Source organism: Ictalurus punctatus, chromosome 7, assembly GCF_001660625.3.
Source record: "Ictalurus punctatus breed USDA103 chromosome 7, Coco_2.0, whole genome shotgun sequence".
NCBI classification, from domain to species: Eukaryota; Metazoa; Chordata; class Actinopteri; order Siluriformes; family Ictaluridae; genus Ictalurus; species Ictalurus punctatus.
This window is the reverse complement of record NC_030422.2, coordinates 33,365,008-33,380,638: the sequence shown is the minus strand read 5'-3', so window position 1 is coordinate 33,380,638 and position 15,631 is coordinate 33,365,008. Positions and strand designations below refer to the sequence as shown.

The following is a 15,631-nucleotide window of genomic DNA, read 5'->3' as shown; positions in this document are numbered from 1 at the left end:
GATGGCGGCTCAGTGGACAGAATGTACTAGAAGGATGTTGCATAAATATTGAAGGAAAATAATCTGCGTTTGTTCTCAGTTACTCAAATAATGTTTGTAGCTAACATGTTCCCCTACTTTTTTAAAAAAATGGCTTCCAAAAAATATTTAAGTGTTGCAAAGGATTTAATCACTTCAGTGTTCTGATTTAGCTGTTCTCAAGATTTATAGTCAGAAAATTAGAGAGGAAAAAAAAAAAAAAAAGAAAAACATTGCAATCAAAACCAAACGACAAATAACGTAATCACCAACGCTAGTCATCTCACCCCAACCCTTACCTATGTATATAGGTTAATGAGCCAATCATGAGAGTAAGGAGTAGGACAGGTGTGAATAATAATCAGAGGGCGTGGTGAAGCAGGTAACAGCAGGGGTCTGTAACCCAAACCATTTGTGAAAGGCCCCCCCCCCCCCCCACTGCTTGTCTGCACTTCACTAAGATTTAGATCTCAGCTCTTTAATGATGTGTGATAAGTCATTTGTGATATTGATTCTTCCCCCTTCTTGTTGATTTTGTTCACCTTTGTTGGTTTTTCTCTGTCATCTGTATTAGGGAAGCGGTCAATGTTCAGAGGACGTTGGTTTTTTCCACAGTTTCAGACTTTGGAATAAAAGAAGTGGCTTGGATGATGTGTGTGCATGTGTGTGTGTTTAAGCACTTAAAGGAAACGTCCACCCTGAAACACATTCAATCTGTTTGTTTTGAAATAGTCGTGATGTGTTTACCTAGACCAGTCTAAGGCCAGTCCGCTTATGTTTAAGACCACCTTTGTCATTTGAGACCAGATCAGCTTCTTCAACCATAAAAGCACTCACAAACCATCACACTGATCACTGAACCTGTAATGATTAAAGTCATCACCTCCTCCCCACTGCTCCCTGCACTCGTTTATCTGACCTGCCATCTGTCCGTATGCATGCTGATAAGATTATATTCAGGCAGAACATGAGCCAGATCAGCAGAGCGGATTCAAGTTTAGAAGAAACCAAAATAACAACATGTGACCAGATGTGGGTCAGAAAGGACGAGATTCTGCCGGTTTATTTCATTTAGTGTTTTATTTAGTTCCCTTTAGTTGTTGTTTAAAATGTAAATGTAAAATGCGTTCCTCCTCCTATAGCTACTACTCTGATAGCTATGTAATCAACATTTGACCCAAAGTACGTTCTCCGAGAAGAAGCAATCTCTGAGTAATAATACTACTAATGTATATTACCTGCCTGCCTGCCTGGAAGCTAATGTTTAGCCCTGTAATAAAAATATAACTCTATATAAATCTGACCATCTATAAATGACGTCACGAGCGAGTTTCTCATTTCATTTGCTGTGAACTCGGATGTTTGCATCACATGCGCTGATATGATCATGTTATTGTACTTTTAATTTATTTATAGAAAACTACAGTGGCATATGTAAATATAAAGTGCTCTGTCTGTCATTCTATTGGCCAATTGAATCATTCAGTGAGATCACTCTCTTCTACCGGGTAAAAGGATCGCTCTGATACACACACAGCTACTCGGTCATCATGCCACTGAAGTAGGTGAAAGATCATCATGCCCCCAGTGGGATTGTGTGTGAGGTTATAAATACACTTAAGTGTGCAGAGTTCACTAAAGACAAAAGTTATCTCTGGCATGAGTCTGACTCAAACCATTACACACAAAACAAAGGCCACGGAATGCTACATCTTAATGAATGTGTGACCTGTGTCATAGAAAAGAGGGTCAAAGTTCATTAGATTATTTACAGCAGAGGAAATAGAGGATTTTCTTGAATTATTAAGTACAAATATAACTGGTGAAAAATTATAGGTCAATTTGCATCATTTTATCCTTTTTGGGGCTGTAATCAGAATTGAGTTAAGCGCACATATTGAGGATTTAATACCACTGTGGTGTCTAAAACAGAGGAGTGACTTATTTATGGATGATTTTGACTTTCAACTGAAGCACATTTTTCTATGAGGAGTGGTGTTAAGTCCAGCGCCACTCTCTGTCACTGATGTCATGCTGAAATTTAGATTTTGGCTGTAAATACAGTATATAAAAAACAAAAACATCTATGGAATGTCAGTGGATGTGAATGTTAAATGCATAAATATGACACTATTAAATAATTCAAGTGAGCTGTAAGAATCTGAACGAAAATGGACTGCGTAATGCGATTCTGAATAAGCATAACTTTCCCCAAGTAATTATTATAATACATCCCATTTTACAATGAATCATTTCCATTTCCAGCATTTCCAGTATGTACTCGGGGGCACATACTACTGTAAATGTGTGTCCAATGAAACCATTCCTTAATGCGTAAGAATGCTTAAGCCATGCCCAATAAACATACATTCTGCATGTTATTAATTAATTAACAGTAGCATCTAGTTAGCGTGCCCCAAACATGGGACATCAGTCAACATGTCGTGTCAAACTGACCTTCAGCACTATCATGGAACTCATCACCTGATGAACTTTAGCTCCGAATCCTTGTCCTTGTCCCTTGTCCTCTTCTGTAAAGTTTATCATATTTCATGGCCGAGTATTTTTATTTTTCAATCACAGATATTCCACCGTGCCTCAATTTTTCCGTGTAAATTTAAAATTTTTATGGGATTTTATTAATATAGCATTATTTCTGGTTGTCATGTCATGAAGGTGAAGGAATGTGTTTGCTAAACAACAAAAGATAGATAAACAAGGATACTACACGTAAACTGTGGATACGAGGCAGGAACATACAGCTTACGGCCGATGCAGTGGAACACACGACAACATGAGCATCACAACAAAAGCTTGATCACTAGACACTGAGAAACTAGAACTATATATAGTGATGTTAATCGCGGAGACACTGGCGAGAGTGCTTGAGATATGTGACGTGCTGGGGCTGATGGGTAGTGTAGTTCAGCACCCCTTTGGCACTATCATGACTGTGGGTATTTTATGGTTCCCCCTAAATACTCCAAATCTTTTATGATGTTTAAATCTTTACATACAGTGGTGCCTGGAAGTTTGTGAACATTTTAGAATTTTCTATATTTCTGCATAAATATGACCTAAAACATCATCACATTTGTTGTCTTGCTGCATGACCCACTTTCTCTTGAGATTCAGTTCATGGACAGATGTCCTGATATTTTCCTTTAGAATTCGCTGATACAATTCTGAATTCATTGTTCCATCAGTGATGGCGAGTCGTCCAGGCCCAGATGCAGCAAAAAAAGGCCCAAACCGTGATACTACCACCACCATGTTTCACAGATGGGGTAAGGTTCTTATGCTGGAATGCAGTGTTTTCCTTTCTCCGAACATAATGCTACTCATTTAAACCAAAATGTTCTATTTTGTTCTCATCCATCCACAAATTTTTTTTTCCAATAGTCCACATGATTGTTAGCAAACTGCAGATGGACAAAAAACACGTGCTGTGAAGATCGGACTTTGATAGATCCGTGTTCTTTAAATAAAACAGAGTACTCACTGACTCACCTATGACCGTCATCCCATTGATTGAAAACACTTGACTCTAATCCACCCATCCATTTTCTATACCGCTTATCCTACTGGGTCACGGGGAACCTGGCGCCTATCCGAGGGAGCACAACACGGTACACCCTGGACGTGCTGACTCTAATTTCACCTTCAAATTAACTGCTAATCCTAGACGTGCACATACTTTTGCCACTCACAGATATGTAACACTGGATCATTTTCCTCAATAAATAAATGACCAAGTATAATATTTTTGTCTCATTTGTTTAATCCGGTTCTCTTTATCTACTCTTAGGACTCGTGTGAAAATCTGATGAGGTTTTAGGTCAGATTTATGCAGAAATATAGAAAGGGTTCACAAACTTTCAAGCACCACTGTACATGCTTAACAATGACCAGTGATAAAACAATTGTTGTGAAACAGCAGTGAGAGCGGATATTTGAAACTTTATTATCATCCGCATTACTTCTATTACCACTTACGTTGCATTACAGTGCCAACTTCAAACTTTGTGAATGTGCAATCTAATTTTATTCACGTTGAAGATGGTGCTCCGTGTCTTGGAAACAACAGCTTCAAAGAATGGACAAATCAAATAAATATAAATAAATCAAACTTCAGTGCTAAACTGCTAAACCTACGATAACTTGACATTATTTATTCATGGTAGATCCTATAGCTGGTTCCTCCTTGATTCTTTCTTTTTTTTCAATACAATCAAAGAACAGCGCAACATCCTGGTCGATATCATCAATGCCACTTTATTATTACGTTCATAAATTCCAGCAACAACAACAACAACAACAACAACAAAAACATTTCATTTATAAGACACATTATCAAACCCACAACCAAACCGCCAGATTCTGAGGTAGAACGCAGAGACGATTAAACATTCATAAACAGTTTGGTGTGTAACGACTTCACATACGCATAGAAGATAGTGTTTCCGAAAAAAAAAAGATTGTGAAAAGCAAATTGCATAACTTATGTGCACGTCACTTTTTATGTACAAAAGAAACACATTCTAGGGGTCGCAATGCAAGATCTTCAAAACATTTTCTTCTTTATCAAAATCAATACTGGTCTTAAGTGAGACAACCGGTTTAAACCAGTCTGCTACGGAAAAAAAAGAAAAGAAAAAAAGATTATTGACTGTTTGGCCCTCAGCCGAGTGAGTGTGTAGTGCAACTTCACATCCTTTTCTCTCCGATATTCTACGATATGGACGTGCGGAAAAACTTCGGACGATTGATTAAAGGATCGCGCTCCCTCGACTTTAGCGAACATGCTTATCATCAGTCCGAGCAGCTCGTACAAATAAATATCAATCCCGCAAAAAACGGGACCTGTTTCATTTTCGATCACGTTAAATAAAAGAAAGGAAAAAAAAAACGAAACAAAAACAAACGCTGGAGAGCAGGTTCTTAGGTAGGTTCTTCATGCCTTGGAAAAGAAAAGCCAGAATTTTCACGCACGAGCATGATTCCCAAAAGCGACAAAGATTTAATATATTAATATTGGCATTCCATAAAAATTCCATAAACACTCTCCACATCCAAAACGTCCATGCTTATTCACCAGTCCGCCAAAAACGTCACAGAGGCTACGTCACGTTTCTTTGCGCGTTGTAACTTAATGCTAGTTCACCTGGTTAGCCTCGGAGCAGCGGGGAAGCGATCTCAGCTTAGCGGCCGTGTGCAATCCCAACATTTTCACTTGGATTGATTCTTTACTACAGCCTCAAACGTTTTCTTTGAAATCCAAATAAGAACCAAATAAGAGGTAACGCTAGCAACCTGTAATGTTTGTTTAGCTTCACTTTGTCACTTTGCTGATTTGTGCGAAAAAGCTCATTTGCGTTATCTCTAATGCTAACCGCTCGCTCCGATGACCTAGTCAGCTAGTCATCCTACTCCTTCATAACCATCATGTTATGATGTTCTCTTTCCTAGGCGAGTTTGGCATAATGGATTCTTCACGTGCTGACTGATGGCATGCATTAGCAAAAAAAAAAAGAATAATAATAAAAAAAATCATGCTGATCAAGACACAGAAACAATGCGACTCAGAGGAGGCTAGCAGGTCAGTAGCTTAATGGCTTCGCTCCATATGGAAATGAGTGTGAAATTGTCAAGATTTGCATCCAGCTATGAGGAGAGGTGTGTGTTCAGGTCCGTGCAGGACATCTTACAGTTTTCGGTAGTCAAACGTCTGCATCTTTGGGGACAAGTGTCCTTGGTAGGTTAGCAAAACTTTGGTGAGCAATACACTATATATATATATATATATATATATATATATATATATATATATATATATTGAGAGAAAAACAATGAAAGCAGTAGTAACAAAGTCTTTTTTTTTTGCCTCGTGACAAAACAAAACAAACCCTGAGTTGAAGCCTACGTCCATGAGGTACGCAGGTGGGATCCTGAAATGGAGCCCAGTTTACAATCTTCTCCTATTTGGCACCATGGGCGTGTCCGAGAAAGTCCTTGCTCCATCGATAACACAACCAGAGCCAATCAGAGAGTACAATCTTCACAGTAAAGGATCAGGATCTCCTCCATCCATCCATCCGTACATCTGTCCGTCCATCCATCCATCCATCAACACACCTCGCTTTTCTCACGACGCTCCAGGATAATGAGGAACGTTTCCGCCCGCCCCCCCCTCGGTTGTTAAATGTGGCGTCCCGTGAGGAAGTAAAGTGGCCGGTCCTCGCTGCAGTTGGCCGTCTGGAACTCGTCCCGTAGACGGAACTGCCACTCGTCCTCCAGCTCCAGTCTCACGATCGTCTTGCGGAGAGAGCTGCGGTCCTGAGAGATCACACACAGCGTTGCGCCTACCGTCGCACACACACACACACACACACACACACACACACACACACACACACACAAACACACACACAATGTTTAATTGTTAAATTGAATGGTCTATTATTTATAGAGCAGTTTTCATACATGTAGTATGATAAATGATATATAGAATAAAAAAATTCAAGACACAATTTAAATTTAAACAGCAACACAAAGGAAATGCCACATTAAAGAGTTGCTATTACCCAGAAGTTCCTCTATTGTTTTATTCCTCTTATACTATAGCAGTTTAACACCGATGACAATTTTCTCTTTCTTAAACAATGACACGTCGTACTTTTTATCTGTCTATAGTAATGTTTTATCGCTGTGGAATGTTGGAAAAAAACAAGTTTTCACTTCCCTGGTCTCACCTACGTTACGTTCTCTTGTTCCCTCACCAGCCCTCTCTTTATTCCCTCTGTTCAAGTTAAGAAGTGTAAACTCCTCTGTCCTGAAAATGTGGGAAAACTTAACGTTACAGCTTCACCTCGGACTGTTACAAAGCGCCGACACTGGAGACTCCTTCCGTAAACGTTACACAAACACATTTCTCCTTGCAGAAAACGTGTCACCTGTGAATGAGCTGTTACTATGGAAACGATGACGTGTCTGAACGGGCGCGTTAATATAAAGCTGTGATTTGTAGCTGCGATACTGTCAGAGCTGCTGTTCTAGAAAATTCGTGTTTTTTTTAAGCCTCTTTAAAATGACGCGTGAAAGGGGCGGAGCTTCACCTGTCAGGAAGCGGAATTTCTTCAGGAATCCGGAAACCACGAAGGAGTCGCACAGGTAGAGGAGCAGCCCGCTGAACACGATACCACTGTGGTCCAGGTTCACCGAGTGAGGCCTGGAGCTCATGTAACACACTGCCAACTACACACACACACACACACAAAATGTATTTTAAGCTATTATGATAAAATTACAAACCATTATGTTATCAGTGTCACACAGCAGTGTGTGTGTGTGTGTGTGTGTGTGTGTGTGTGTGTCTGACCTGAGGTCCGAGGTCGAGGTAGGTGTCGATGGCGAGTACGGGGTGTGTGTAGCTGTGTAGCGCGTGAGGGAACAGGTGTGTGCTGCAACGCTGCAGGAATCTCTCCAGCAGGAGCTGAGCCGGAACATCCAACATTGGACACACACTGTCCGGTGCACACACAAACTGTAAGCTGGATACTGGGGAAGGAGACTCCATCGCCTACACACACACACACACACACACACACACACACACACACACACACACACACACAGATACAGAGACATGAGAAGTTGAACAGATGATACACTTCCTGTCTAAGTGGTTAGAGTAGTGAGAACCATGTTGCTAAGCAACTAAGAAAGAGTATACACTAGCTAATAACTGAGGCTAACAATTTATCTACGTAGCGTAGCTGTTACAGTCTTTTCTACAAACTCAGTTATGCGGAAAACCATACAGAAGTGTCAGGAACATCAACATTTACCTCAGAAGTGTCAATAAAGTACTAAGAACAGACTCCGTTTGAATGAAATTGTGATGTAATTACACCTAGCATTGACCGCTAAACTCCAAACGTCAGCTTCATTTAACAGCAACTTAAAATAACTGACACAAGGCTGTGTGCTGGAGATTTGTGTATGTGTCATGAAGACAGAAAACAAAGCCAATTTTTCTCTTTCGGTGGATATAACTGAGGCTAACAACATATCTAGCTAGCACATAGCTGTTCTAGCCTTTTATATAGACACAGTGACAGTGGAAATTATATAGATCTGTTGGGAACGTCGACATTTCTCTCAGACGTGTTGATAAATTAGTAAGAAAATACGCCATACGGCTACAATTATACTGTAATTACATTTAGCATCAACAGCTAATCAAATCAATATAGAGTTGAAACTTGAAATAAGCCTGGAGGTGCTCACTGTCTCAGTGTTGTCTTTAGAGATGTGTGTGTGTGTGTGTGTGTGTGTGTGTGTGTGTGTGTGTTTGGTTAATTTCTGCCTAACAAGTCACAATTTTATTGAAACTTTCCTATTTTTAGTTCATATTAATTATTAACAGATATACTAAGTCATAGTTATTTACTTTTTGTAAAATGATTTTTTGGCAATCACAGTCTGTGTAAAACTTTTTGTTCTGAGTCACAATTCATCTGATTGATTAAGTAATCATAATTTTAGTAAAACCTTTTTTTGGTTATTGTGTGATACTAAGTCATAATTTAGTTTGCTTAATGATTAAAACAATTATGAATTTATTTATTGAGATAATAATTATTATAAAATGTCATCATTTCATCAAACCTCCCATTATTAAGTCATAATTTCTCATTATTTCGAGATGCTACATTTAGCCAAGCTTCATTTTTAGAAACGCTCTCATGATTATGACTCTTCGTAAATTGTTTTTTTTGTTTTAGGTTTTTTTTTTTTGGAAATGGGTTTCCATATAACTGAGAAGTTCAGCAAGAGGTTTGTATGTACTTCAAATGTGTGTGTGTGTGTGTGTGTGTGTGTGTGTGTGTGTGTGTGTGTGTGTGTGTGTGTGTGTCTCACCGTGACTTTGGGTTTGATGAGTGTGTGTTGGTCGCCGCTGCTCGGGATGTGTTTCTTCATGATGCTGAAACGGTTGAAACGACACAGCAAGAGCCCACTGCTGTTCACCCTCAGGTTGAAGTCCACCTCCTCACATGTGTAGCTGTGCACACGCACACACACACACAGACACACACACACACACACACACACACACCAAAAATAATAGTATATTTTACAATATGTACGCTACTTTGTTATATACCTTAAGCATTATTATTATTATTGTTTCTAATGCAGTGCATCAGCACCCTCTAGTGGTGTAGCATAGTTTTGGTCTGTGTGTGTGTGTGTGTGTGTGTCCTCACCGGTTGAGGTCGTACTGGACGTTTTGCGTGAGGTCCACGTTGAGCAGGATGAAGTCGTGAAGATGGCAGCGGCTGAACGCGGCGCCAAGAGACGAGACGGAAGTTTTACTGCTCCAGTTCCTCAACCCACACATGGCGTAGTGACAGAGTGACGGAGTCATCTCCATGTGCAGCAACACGCTCTTCAGAGATACGTTACACACCTCCACTGAGCTAGAGAGAGAGAGAGAGAGAGAGAGAGAGAAAGAGTTGTTCATCCCTCCATCCATCTCTACATCCATTATTTCCTCCATCCAACCAACTGCGCGTCACTGAAGGAACCTCTCCATCCATCTATTTCTCCATTCATCTCTCCACCAATCCCTTTCTCCATCCCTTTATCCGTCCCTGTCTATATTCTTCTGTGTATGTCTTCCAAAGGGAGAAACAAAGTCAAATGAGAAGAATGTGTTTGTAGACTCAACTTCCTGTTTCAGCCCAGCCTTCCTTCTTTCCTTTTCTCCACACTTCCCTTAATTCAACACTTCCATCCATCCATCCATCCATCTCATAGAGAATGTGAGAGTTCAAGATTCATATTTTGTTTTTGGAAGACATTATTTTCATCCCATCTGCTTTTCCCTCCATCCCTCTCTCCACCCTTTTTCTTGGTCGTACCCGTCTCTGTTTTGGACGTGGGTGTTCCACAGCACACACAAGTCGTCCATGATGAGGATGAAGGGCCAGATGTCCTGCCGCTGAACACCCTGCTCCTCCTGCCTGTTCCTCTCCAGCTCCAGGTTGTGATATGACAGCTCTTTAATCATGAAGCGAGCTGCTCCTGATACACACACACACACACACACACACACACACAGATTTTTTATTTACATTTTCAAAAGCAGAAAAAAAACTGACTAATCTAAATAAATTAAACATAAGCATTTCCTAAACTTTTCTTTGCTCGATGTAGTAATATGGTGCAACCACTAGGGGCAAGAGAGGGCCATCACTATGCCACCACCAGTCAAAAATCTTTTTTCCAGCAACACAGCACAGTAAAGGGTTTAAAAAAAATGTTTAAGTGGATGGCTGAGTGCAGGCTTTCGCCTTCTTTTGGTCCCTCACCCACTCCGGAGTTGTTGAAGATGGAGGGAAGCACCAGCAGGACATGGTTGGGCCAGAACTTCCTGTACAGTGCCATCTCATGGTGCTTCACCACCAGGATGTGGAGGTGTGGTGCCCCCTCCAGGGCGTGGTGGAGGTTTAGCAGACCCAGATCCTGCCGGCCCGTCGTGGGAGTGAAGATGGTACTCTTTACACTGTCCTGAGACAGAAAGAGAGCGAGACAATGTAGTGAGCAGGTGTGTCAGATGATTCCATGCCCCAGTTTAATCAGTCCATTTTTGAAACGCGACCACCATATGGTGGACTTTTATACTAGAGGAAGCACCAATATGATAGTCCTGTGACTACAGCAGACATTGCCAGCCCTCAAGGGCTTTAATACAGAACTCTGTGGTCAGATCTGTGTCACCTGGTCAGAGAGGAGAGGAAGTCTCATGCTCTCGAGCTGGCGTCCCTGCTGGCTGAAGATGAAGTGGTGCTCTTTGTTCTTCGGGATGATGAAGTGGAGCTGCACCTCCTCACCAAGCATGGACGAGCAGAATGAGAAGGCGTGGAATGTGCAGTCGGACAGCTGAGGACACAACACACACACATTGTTTTACATTACTTTATATTTGTGTGTGTGTGTGTGTGTGTGTGAGAGAGAGAGAGAGAGAGAGAGAGAGGGAGAGAGAGAGTGAGACTCACCGGACGGGCAGGGCCAGGCTCGCTGTAATGATGACACTGCTCGCAGTGGTGAAATGCATTATGGGCTGCGAACATGCTGAGCCTGATAGAGACCGTCTTCCTCTTCCTCTCACCGCTCTCATCATACTCCTCTTGCTTCAGTCCTGCATAACACACACACACACACACACACACACACACACGTGTCACGTGCAGTAATGTCAGTCTCTAATGTAACATGAAGAACAGTGTAGCTTTGTAGTCACACCATTTAATCTCGGCGGATTTCTGCCCGCATACACCACGCTGCACTGCTTAAACTTGGGGTCACGAGGGTTAAGGTCAAAGGTCATTTTCTGCATCTCCTCCAGGTCAGGCCAGGGTGGGCCGCTGGACACGGGAGCATTGGTTTCCTCAGTAACAACATCTGGGAAGAAAAAAAGATTAATAAAGTAATAAAACTTAGTAAAAAGCCATATAAAAAAGTTTTATATCTGCTGGATTCATGTATGAAACGTGACACAGGTGATGAAGCAGCACTATAGTCTGAAATATCTGCCTCTCTGGAGACCTTTATACCCATTTTTATATCTAATAACATAGAGAACACTGAGGAATAACACAGAACACAATAAGACACAACAGAAATGACCAGAATAGAACTGAATTGAAGAGGACAAAAGACAATAATAAAAAGAGTACAGTGGTATAGAATAGAGTACACAGTACAATGGAATAGAACAGAACAGAGTAGAATAGAAGAGAATAAAAGAGAATAGAGTAGAATAAAAGAGAATAGAGTAGAATAAAATAGAGTAGAAGAGAAAAGAGTAGAAAAGAATAGGAGAGAATAGAATAGAGTAGAATAAAAGAGAACAGAGTAGAAGAGAACAGAAGAGAGTAGAATAGAATCGAATCGAGTATAAATCAAGTAGAAGAGAGTAGAATAAAAGAGAATAGAAGAGAAGAGAGTAGAATAGAACAAAATAGACCAGAATAGAGGAGAATAGAGTAGAAGAGAATAGAAGAGAGTAGAGTAGAAGAGATAGAATAGAGTAGAAGAGAACAGTCTCTCTCACCTTCCTCTAGCTCTTCCTCATCATAAACGTCCACCTCCAACAGACGAATCAACATCCGGAACAAAATCCGCAAAAACTGCAGATATGCACCTGTTTTACCCACCTACAGTACACACACACACACACACACACACACACACACACACACACACATACACATGAAAAAGGAAATAATAGCATTATTATCTGAATAGAATAGAATAGAATAGAAAAGGTTCAATCCCAGCACCACAAATCCTTCCACTTTTGGGTCCCTGACCAACACCAGAAACCCGTAACTGGGAGAGCAAGTGTGGTTTATCAGTTTATAAATAAGACTGCGGTGGGTGGGCCTGACCTGTGGTGGTCCGCTTAGTAGGAGCCTCCTCGGGTGGGCGGAGCCTGCAGCGCTGTAATCGGCGTGCTGTGGCCGCGCCTTCGTCCACTGGCGGTAATAGAGCGACTGCTCAGCTGTGTCACCCTGCTGTGGGAAAGGGGGCCGGAGCGCACTGATCCACTCCACATCTCCGTGGGGTAGGAGACAAGCCGAGCCGGGCTGATCCGCCGAGTCAGGGGCGAGGAGTCGATACGCAGCGCGGGACAGAACCACGATGCAGGCGAAGACACGTGGCGCTGATTTACTCCCTGCAGAGAGAGTCTGGGTGGACTGGCTCGGCCGATGGGAACCGGGAGATGTGGACGAGGAAGAGGATGAGGAAGAGGATAAGGATGAGGAAGAAGACCCGGGGCACTGGGAGTCACACTCCTGCTTGACGTGATTAGGAGAGGAGTTAAACGAGCTGCTACTAGCCATTTCTGGGTGAGAGGAGGAGACAGAACAGGATTTGTGGGAGGTGTCAGGAACCACAGAGGAGCTGACGCCATTTTCTGCAAGGGAGCCTGAAGGAGACAGCGACAGAGAGAGAGACAGAGACAGAGAGAGACAGAGACAGAGAGAGACAGAGACAGAGAGAAACAGAGAGACACAGAGAGAGACAGAGAGAGAGAGACAGAGACAGACAGAGAGAGAGACAGAGACACAGAGAGAGAGACAGACAGAGAGAGAGACAGAGAGAGACAGAGAGACAGAGAGAGAGACAGAGCCACAGAGAGAGAGACAGACAGAGAGAGAGACAGAGAGAGACAGAGAGAAACAGAGACACAGAGAGAGAGAGAGAGAGAGAGAGACAGAGAGAAACAGAGAGAGAGAGAGACAGAGAGAAACAGAGACAGAGAGAGACAGAGAGAAACAGAGACAGAGAGACAGACAGAGAGAGACAGAGAGAGAGACAGAGATAGAGACAGAGAGACAGAGACAGAGAGAGACAGAGAGAGAGAGTTTATAAGTGACCGTGGCCATTAGAGTTGTCATGATTGAGTATTCAGACCTCAGATGTAACTACAGACTTAAGCACTATTCAGAAGTAATATGAGGGCGGAGTTTGTCTGAAACAGAGGCGTGTCTCGGTTACGCTTGATTCTGACCTTCAACCTAAGCATATTTTCCCTGCGTGATATCGGCACAAACATGAATACGAATATACTGTATAAATAAATACACATATATGACACAATTAAGTCATTAATTCATCATATTGTCCCTTTCAAGTCCACATAAAGGTTCTTTACCTACAGAGGACATCACATCGTAATCAGATACAAGAGGAGTGAATTTTTTATGAATAAAATTATGAGAGTTATTAAAGTTTCTCTGTAAGCATAGTATATGAGCTCGGTCAGCTTATCCTTCAAACTGTACAGGAGCGCCCAACTTAAAATACGGAACGATACAGCATGATAAAATCGCACGCATCAATCATCTACGGGTTAGTCTTCTAAGTGTTGTTAGTGAGTTGCCTCAGTAGTGATCTTCCTCCAGCATGTTAGTGTTGTGGTTATTAGTAGTGTTGCTCTTTAGTAAATTTTATTAATTAGTTCATTTGTTTGTAATCTGACTCGTTAGTGATCTGGCTCTCAGGGTCTGACCGGAGGCTCGGGTTGCGGCACTGCCATTGCTCGGTGGTCTGTCCAGCTCCAGCTGCAGTTCTTCAGACTCCGTTATTCCTCCTCCACCGCTTCTCTCTAGCTCGTCCTCCTCTTCCTCCTTCAAACCCACACCTTTGTTTGCCGTCGCCATGGTGTCAGGAATTACGCCACGTGTGACGTAGGAGCAGGCCACGCCTACTTCCTGCTCCAGAGCTGTGCGGGTCAGAAAGCTGGAGTCGATCAGTCGCAGGTCGCAGTATTTCAGAGATCTGCGGGAATGCGTATACACACACTTATAACTTACAGTTCCACATGCAGTGTGTGTGAGTGTGTGTGTGTGTGTGTGTGTACCTGGGGAATGTTTCTCCCAAAGGGTCTTTCCCAGTGAGAATGACGATGCAGGGTAAATCTTCCAGATCCTCATAGGTGACAGGAACCCAGTCTTCAGCTCCACACTGCCTCCATGCCTGTGTTTTATACAGCTGCAACTTTTTATTTCATTATTTATCAAAAATTCGAAACGGTGCAATCTTATTGGCCAAGAGGAGTAAAGACAGTAAGACAGAACAGCGTGCGAATATGTTAAGTGAGTTTGTGTTACAGACCCTGAGCTGTGTGCAGAAGTGCGGTGCGAGGCTGATCTCGTTCGTCGGTCCTCCCAGCAGCACGGCGAACCTCCGCTCCAGACCCAGTTTGTTCTGCGCCTCTTCCAGCCGTTCCCGTGCGAGTCGTGCCAGCTGCAGCGAGGGCACACGTACCAGCAACATGTGCCCCCTGCCGCCCCGCCCTGCGCTGCTCATTACACCCTCCACCATGGCCAGCGTCTGCGGCGTGACGTGGTCCCGTAGCGCCGGACACGCCGTCAGCGCCATCATGGCCTCGGTGTACTGCTGGATCAGCAGGTAGCTCCGGATCACCATGCTGTGCAGATGAGCGTGACTGAAAACGGGAAAGAAGACAAAGTTTCCTTTTTTACATTCCAATAGTTTATTACGTTATGATTATTCCCATATAACACCACGCTAGCTTGCGTATATCTACACAGTCTCAGGAGCCATGACGTGGCTCCTATTTATCATTTCCTATCCCTTCTATCCCTCTTTGGGGAAAAAAAAAAGAAATATAATGTGCCTTATAGAGTTCCACTAGACTGGAAAAAGTTCCTGGAACCCCGTCTGTAAAACGTATTAAAGTAAACGAGATCATTTGAGATGTTTTGTCGACAGGTTATGGGAAAAGGTCTGTAATTGGTCGAATGAAAATTAGGTGGTTTTTGGCCGTGTTTCTTTATTCACTTGTTTACACGCAAGACTACATGTACAATGTACTGCACAATTTAGCATGCTAGCTTGTTTATTTCTACATGACATACTGCTAAAATGCTTATTATATGCATATAATATAAAAGCTACAGCGGTCCAGCTTGGTTGTTGCTATATAGCATCAATGCATGTTAGCTGTTCCTACATAATAACACATTCAAGTGTTTCTTTCTATATCATTCCATGCTAAATTGTTCATTTATAA

General features: G+C 42.3%; 1 protein-coding gene across 11 annotated transcripts in view; it reads right to left on the bottom strand.

The window, feature by feature from the left end:
* Nucleotides 1–4,272: 4,272 nt before the first annotated feature.
* The window catches only part of greb1l (GREB1 like retinoic acid receptor coactivator), a 60,126-nt gene continuing 48,767 nt past the window's right edge, over nt 4,273–15,631 (bottom strand). For 10 of the 11 annotated variants that reach the window (XM_017472425.3, XM_017472427.3, XM_017472422.3 and 7 more), the window contains 15 exons: nt 14,710–15,043; nt 14,456–14,571; nt 14,105–14,373; nt 12,477–13,018; nt 12,140–12,242; nt 11,329–11,487; nt 11,082–11,224; nt 10,804–10,965; nt 10,395–10,593; nt 9,945–10,107; nt 9,288–9,500; nt 8,941–9,082; nt 7,397–7,597; nt 7,134–7,272; nt 4,273–6,380 (listed from right to left, as the gene is read on the bottom strand). In XM_017472425.3, the coding sequence (XP_017327914.1) occupies nt 6,217–6,380; nt 7,134–7,272; nt 7,397–7,597; nt 8,941–9,082; nt 9,288–9,500; nt 9,945–10,107; nt 10,395–10,593; nt 10,804–10,965; nt 11,082–11,224; nt 11,329–11,487; nt 12,140–12,242; nt 12,477–13,018; nt 14,105–14,373; nt 14,456–14,571; nt 14,710–15,043 (3,049 nt within the window). In that variant the 3' untranslated portion in view covers nt 4,273–6,216. The remainder of the gene's footprint in view (nt 6,381–7,133; nt 7,273–7,396; nt 7,598–8,940; nt 9,083–9,287; nt 9,501–9,944; nt 10,108–10,394; nt 10,594–10,803; nt 10,966–11,081; nt 11,225–11,328; nt 11,488–12,139; nt 12,243–12,476; nt 13,019–14,104; nt 14,374–14,455; nt 14,572–14,709; nt 15,044–15,631) is intronic. The other variant, XM_053681746.1, reaches the window with a different exon arrangement.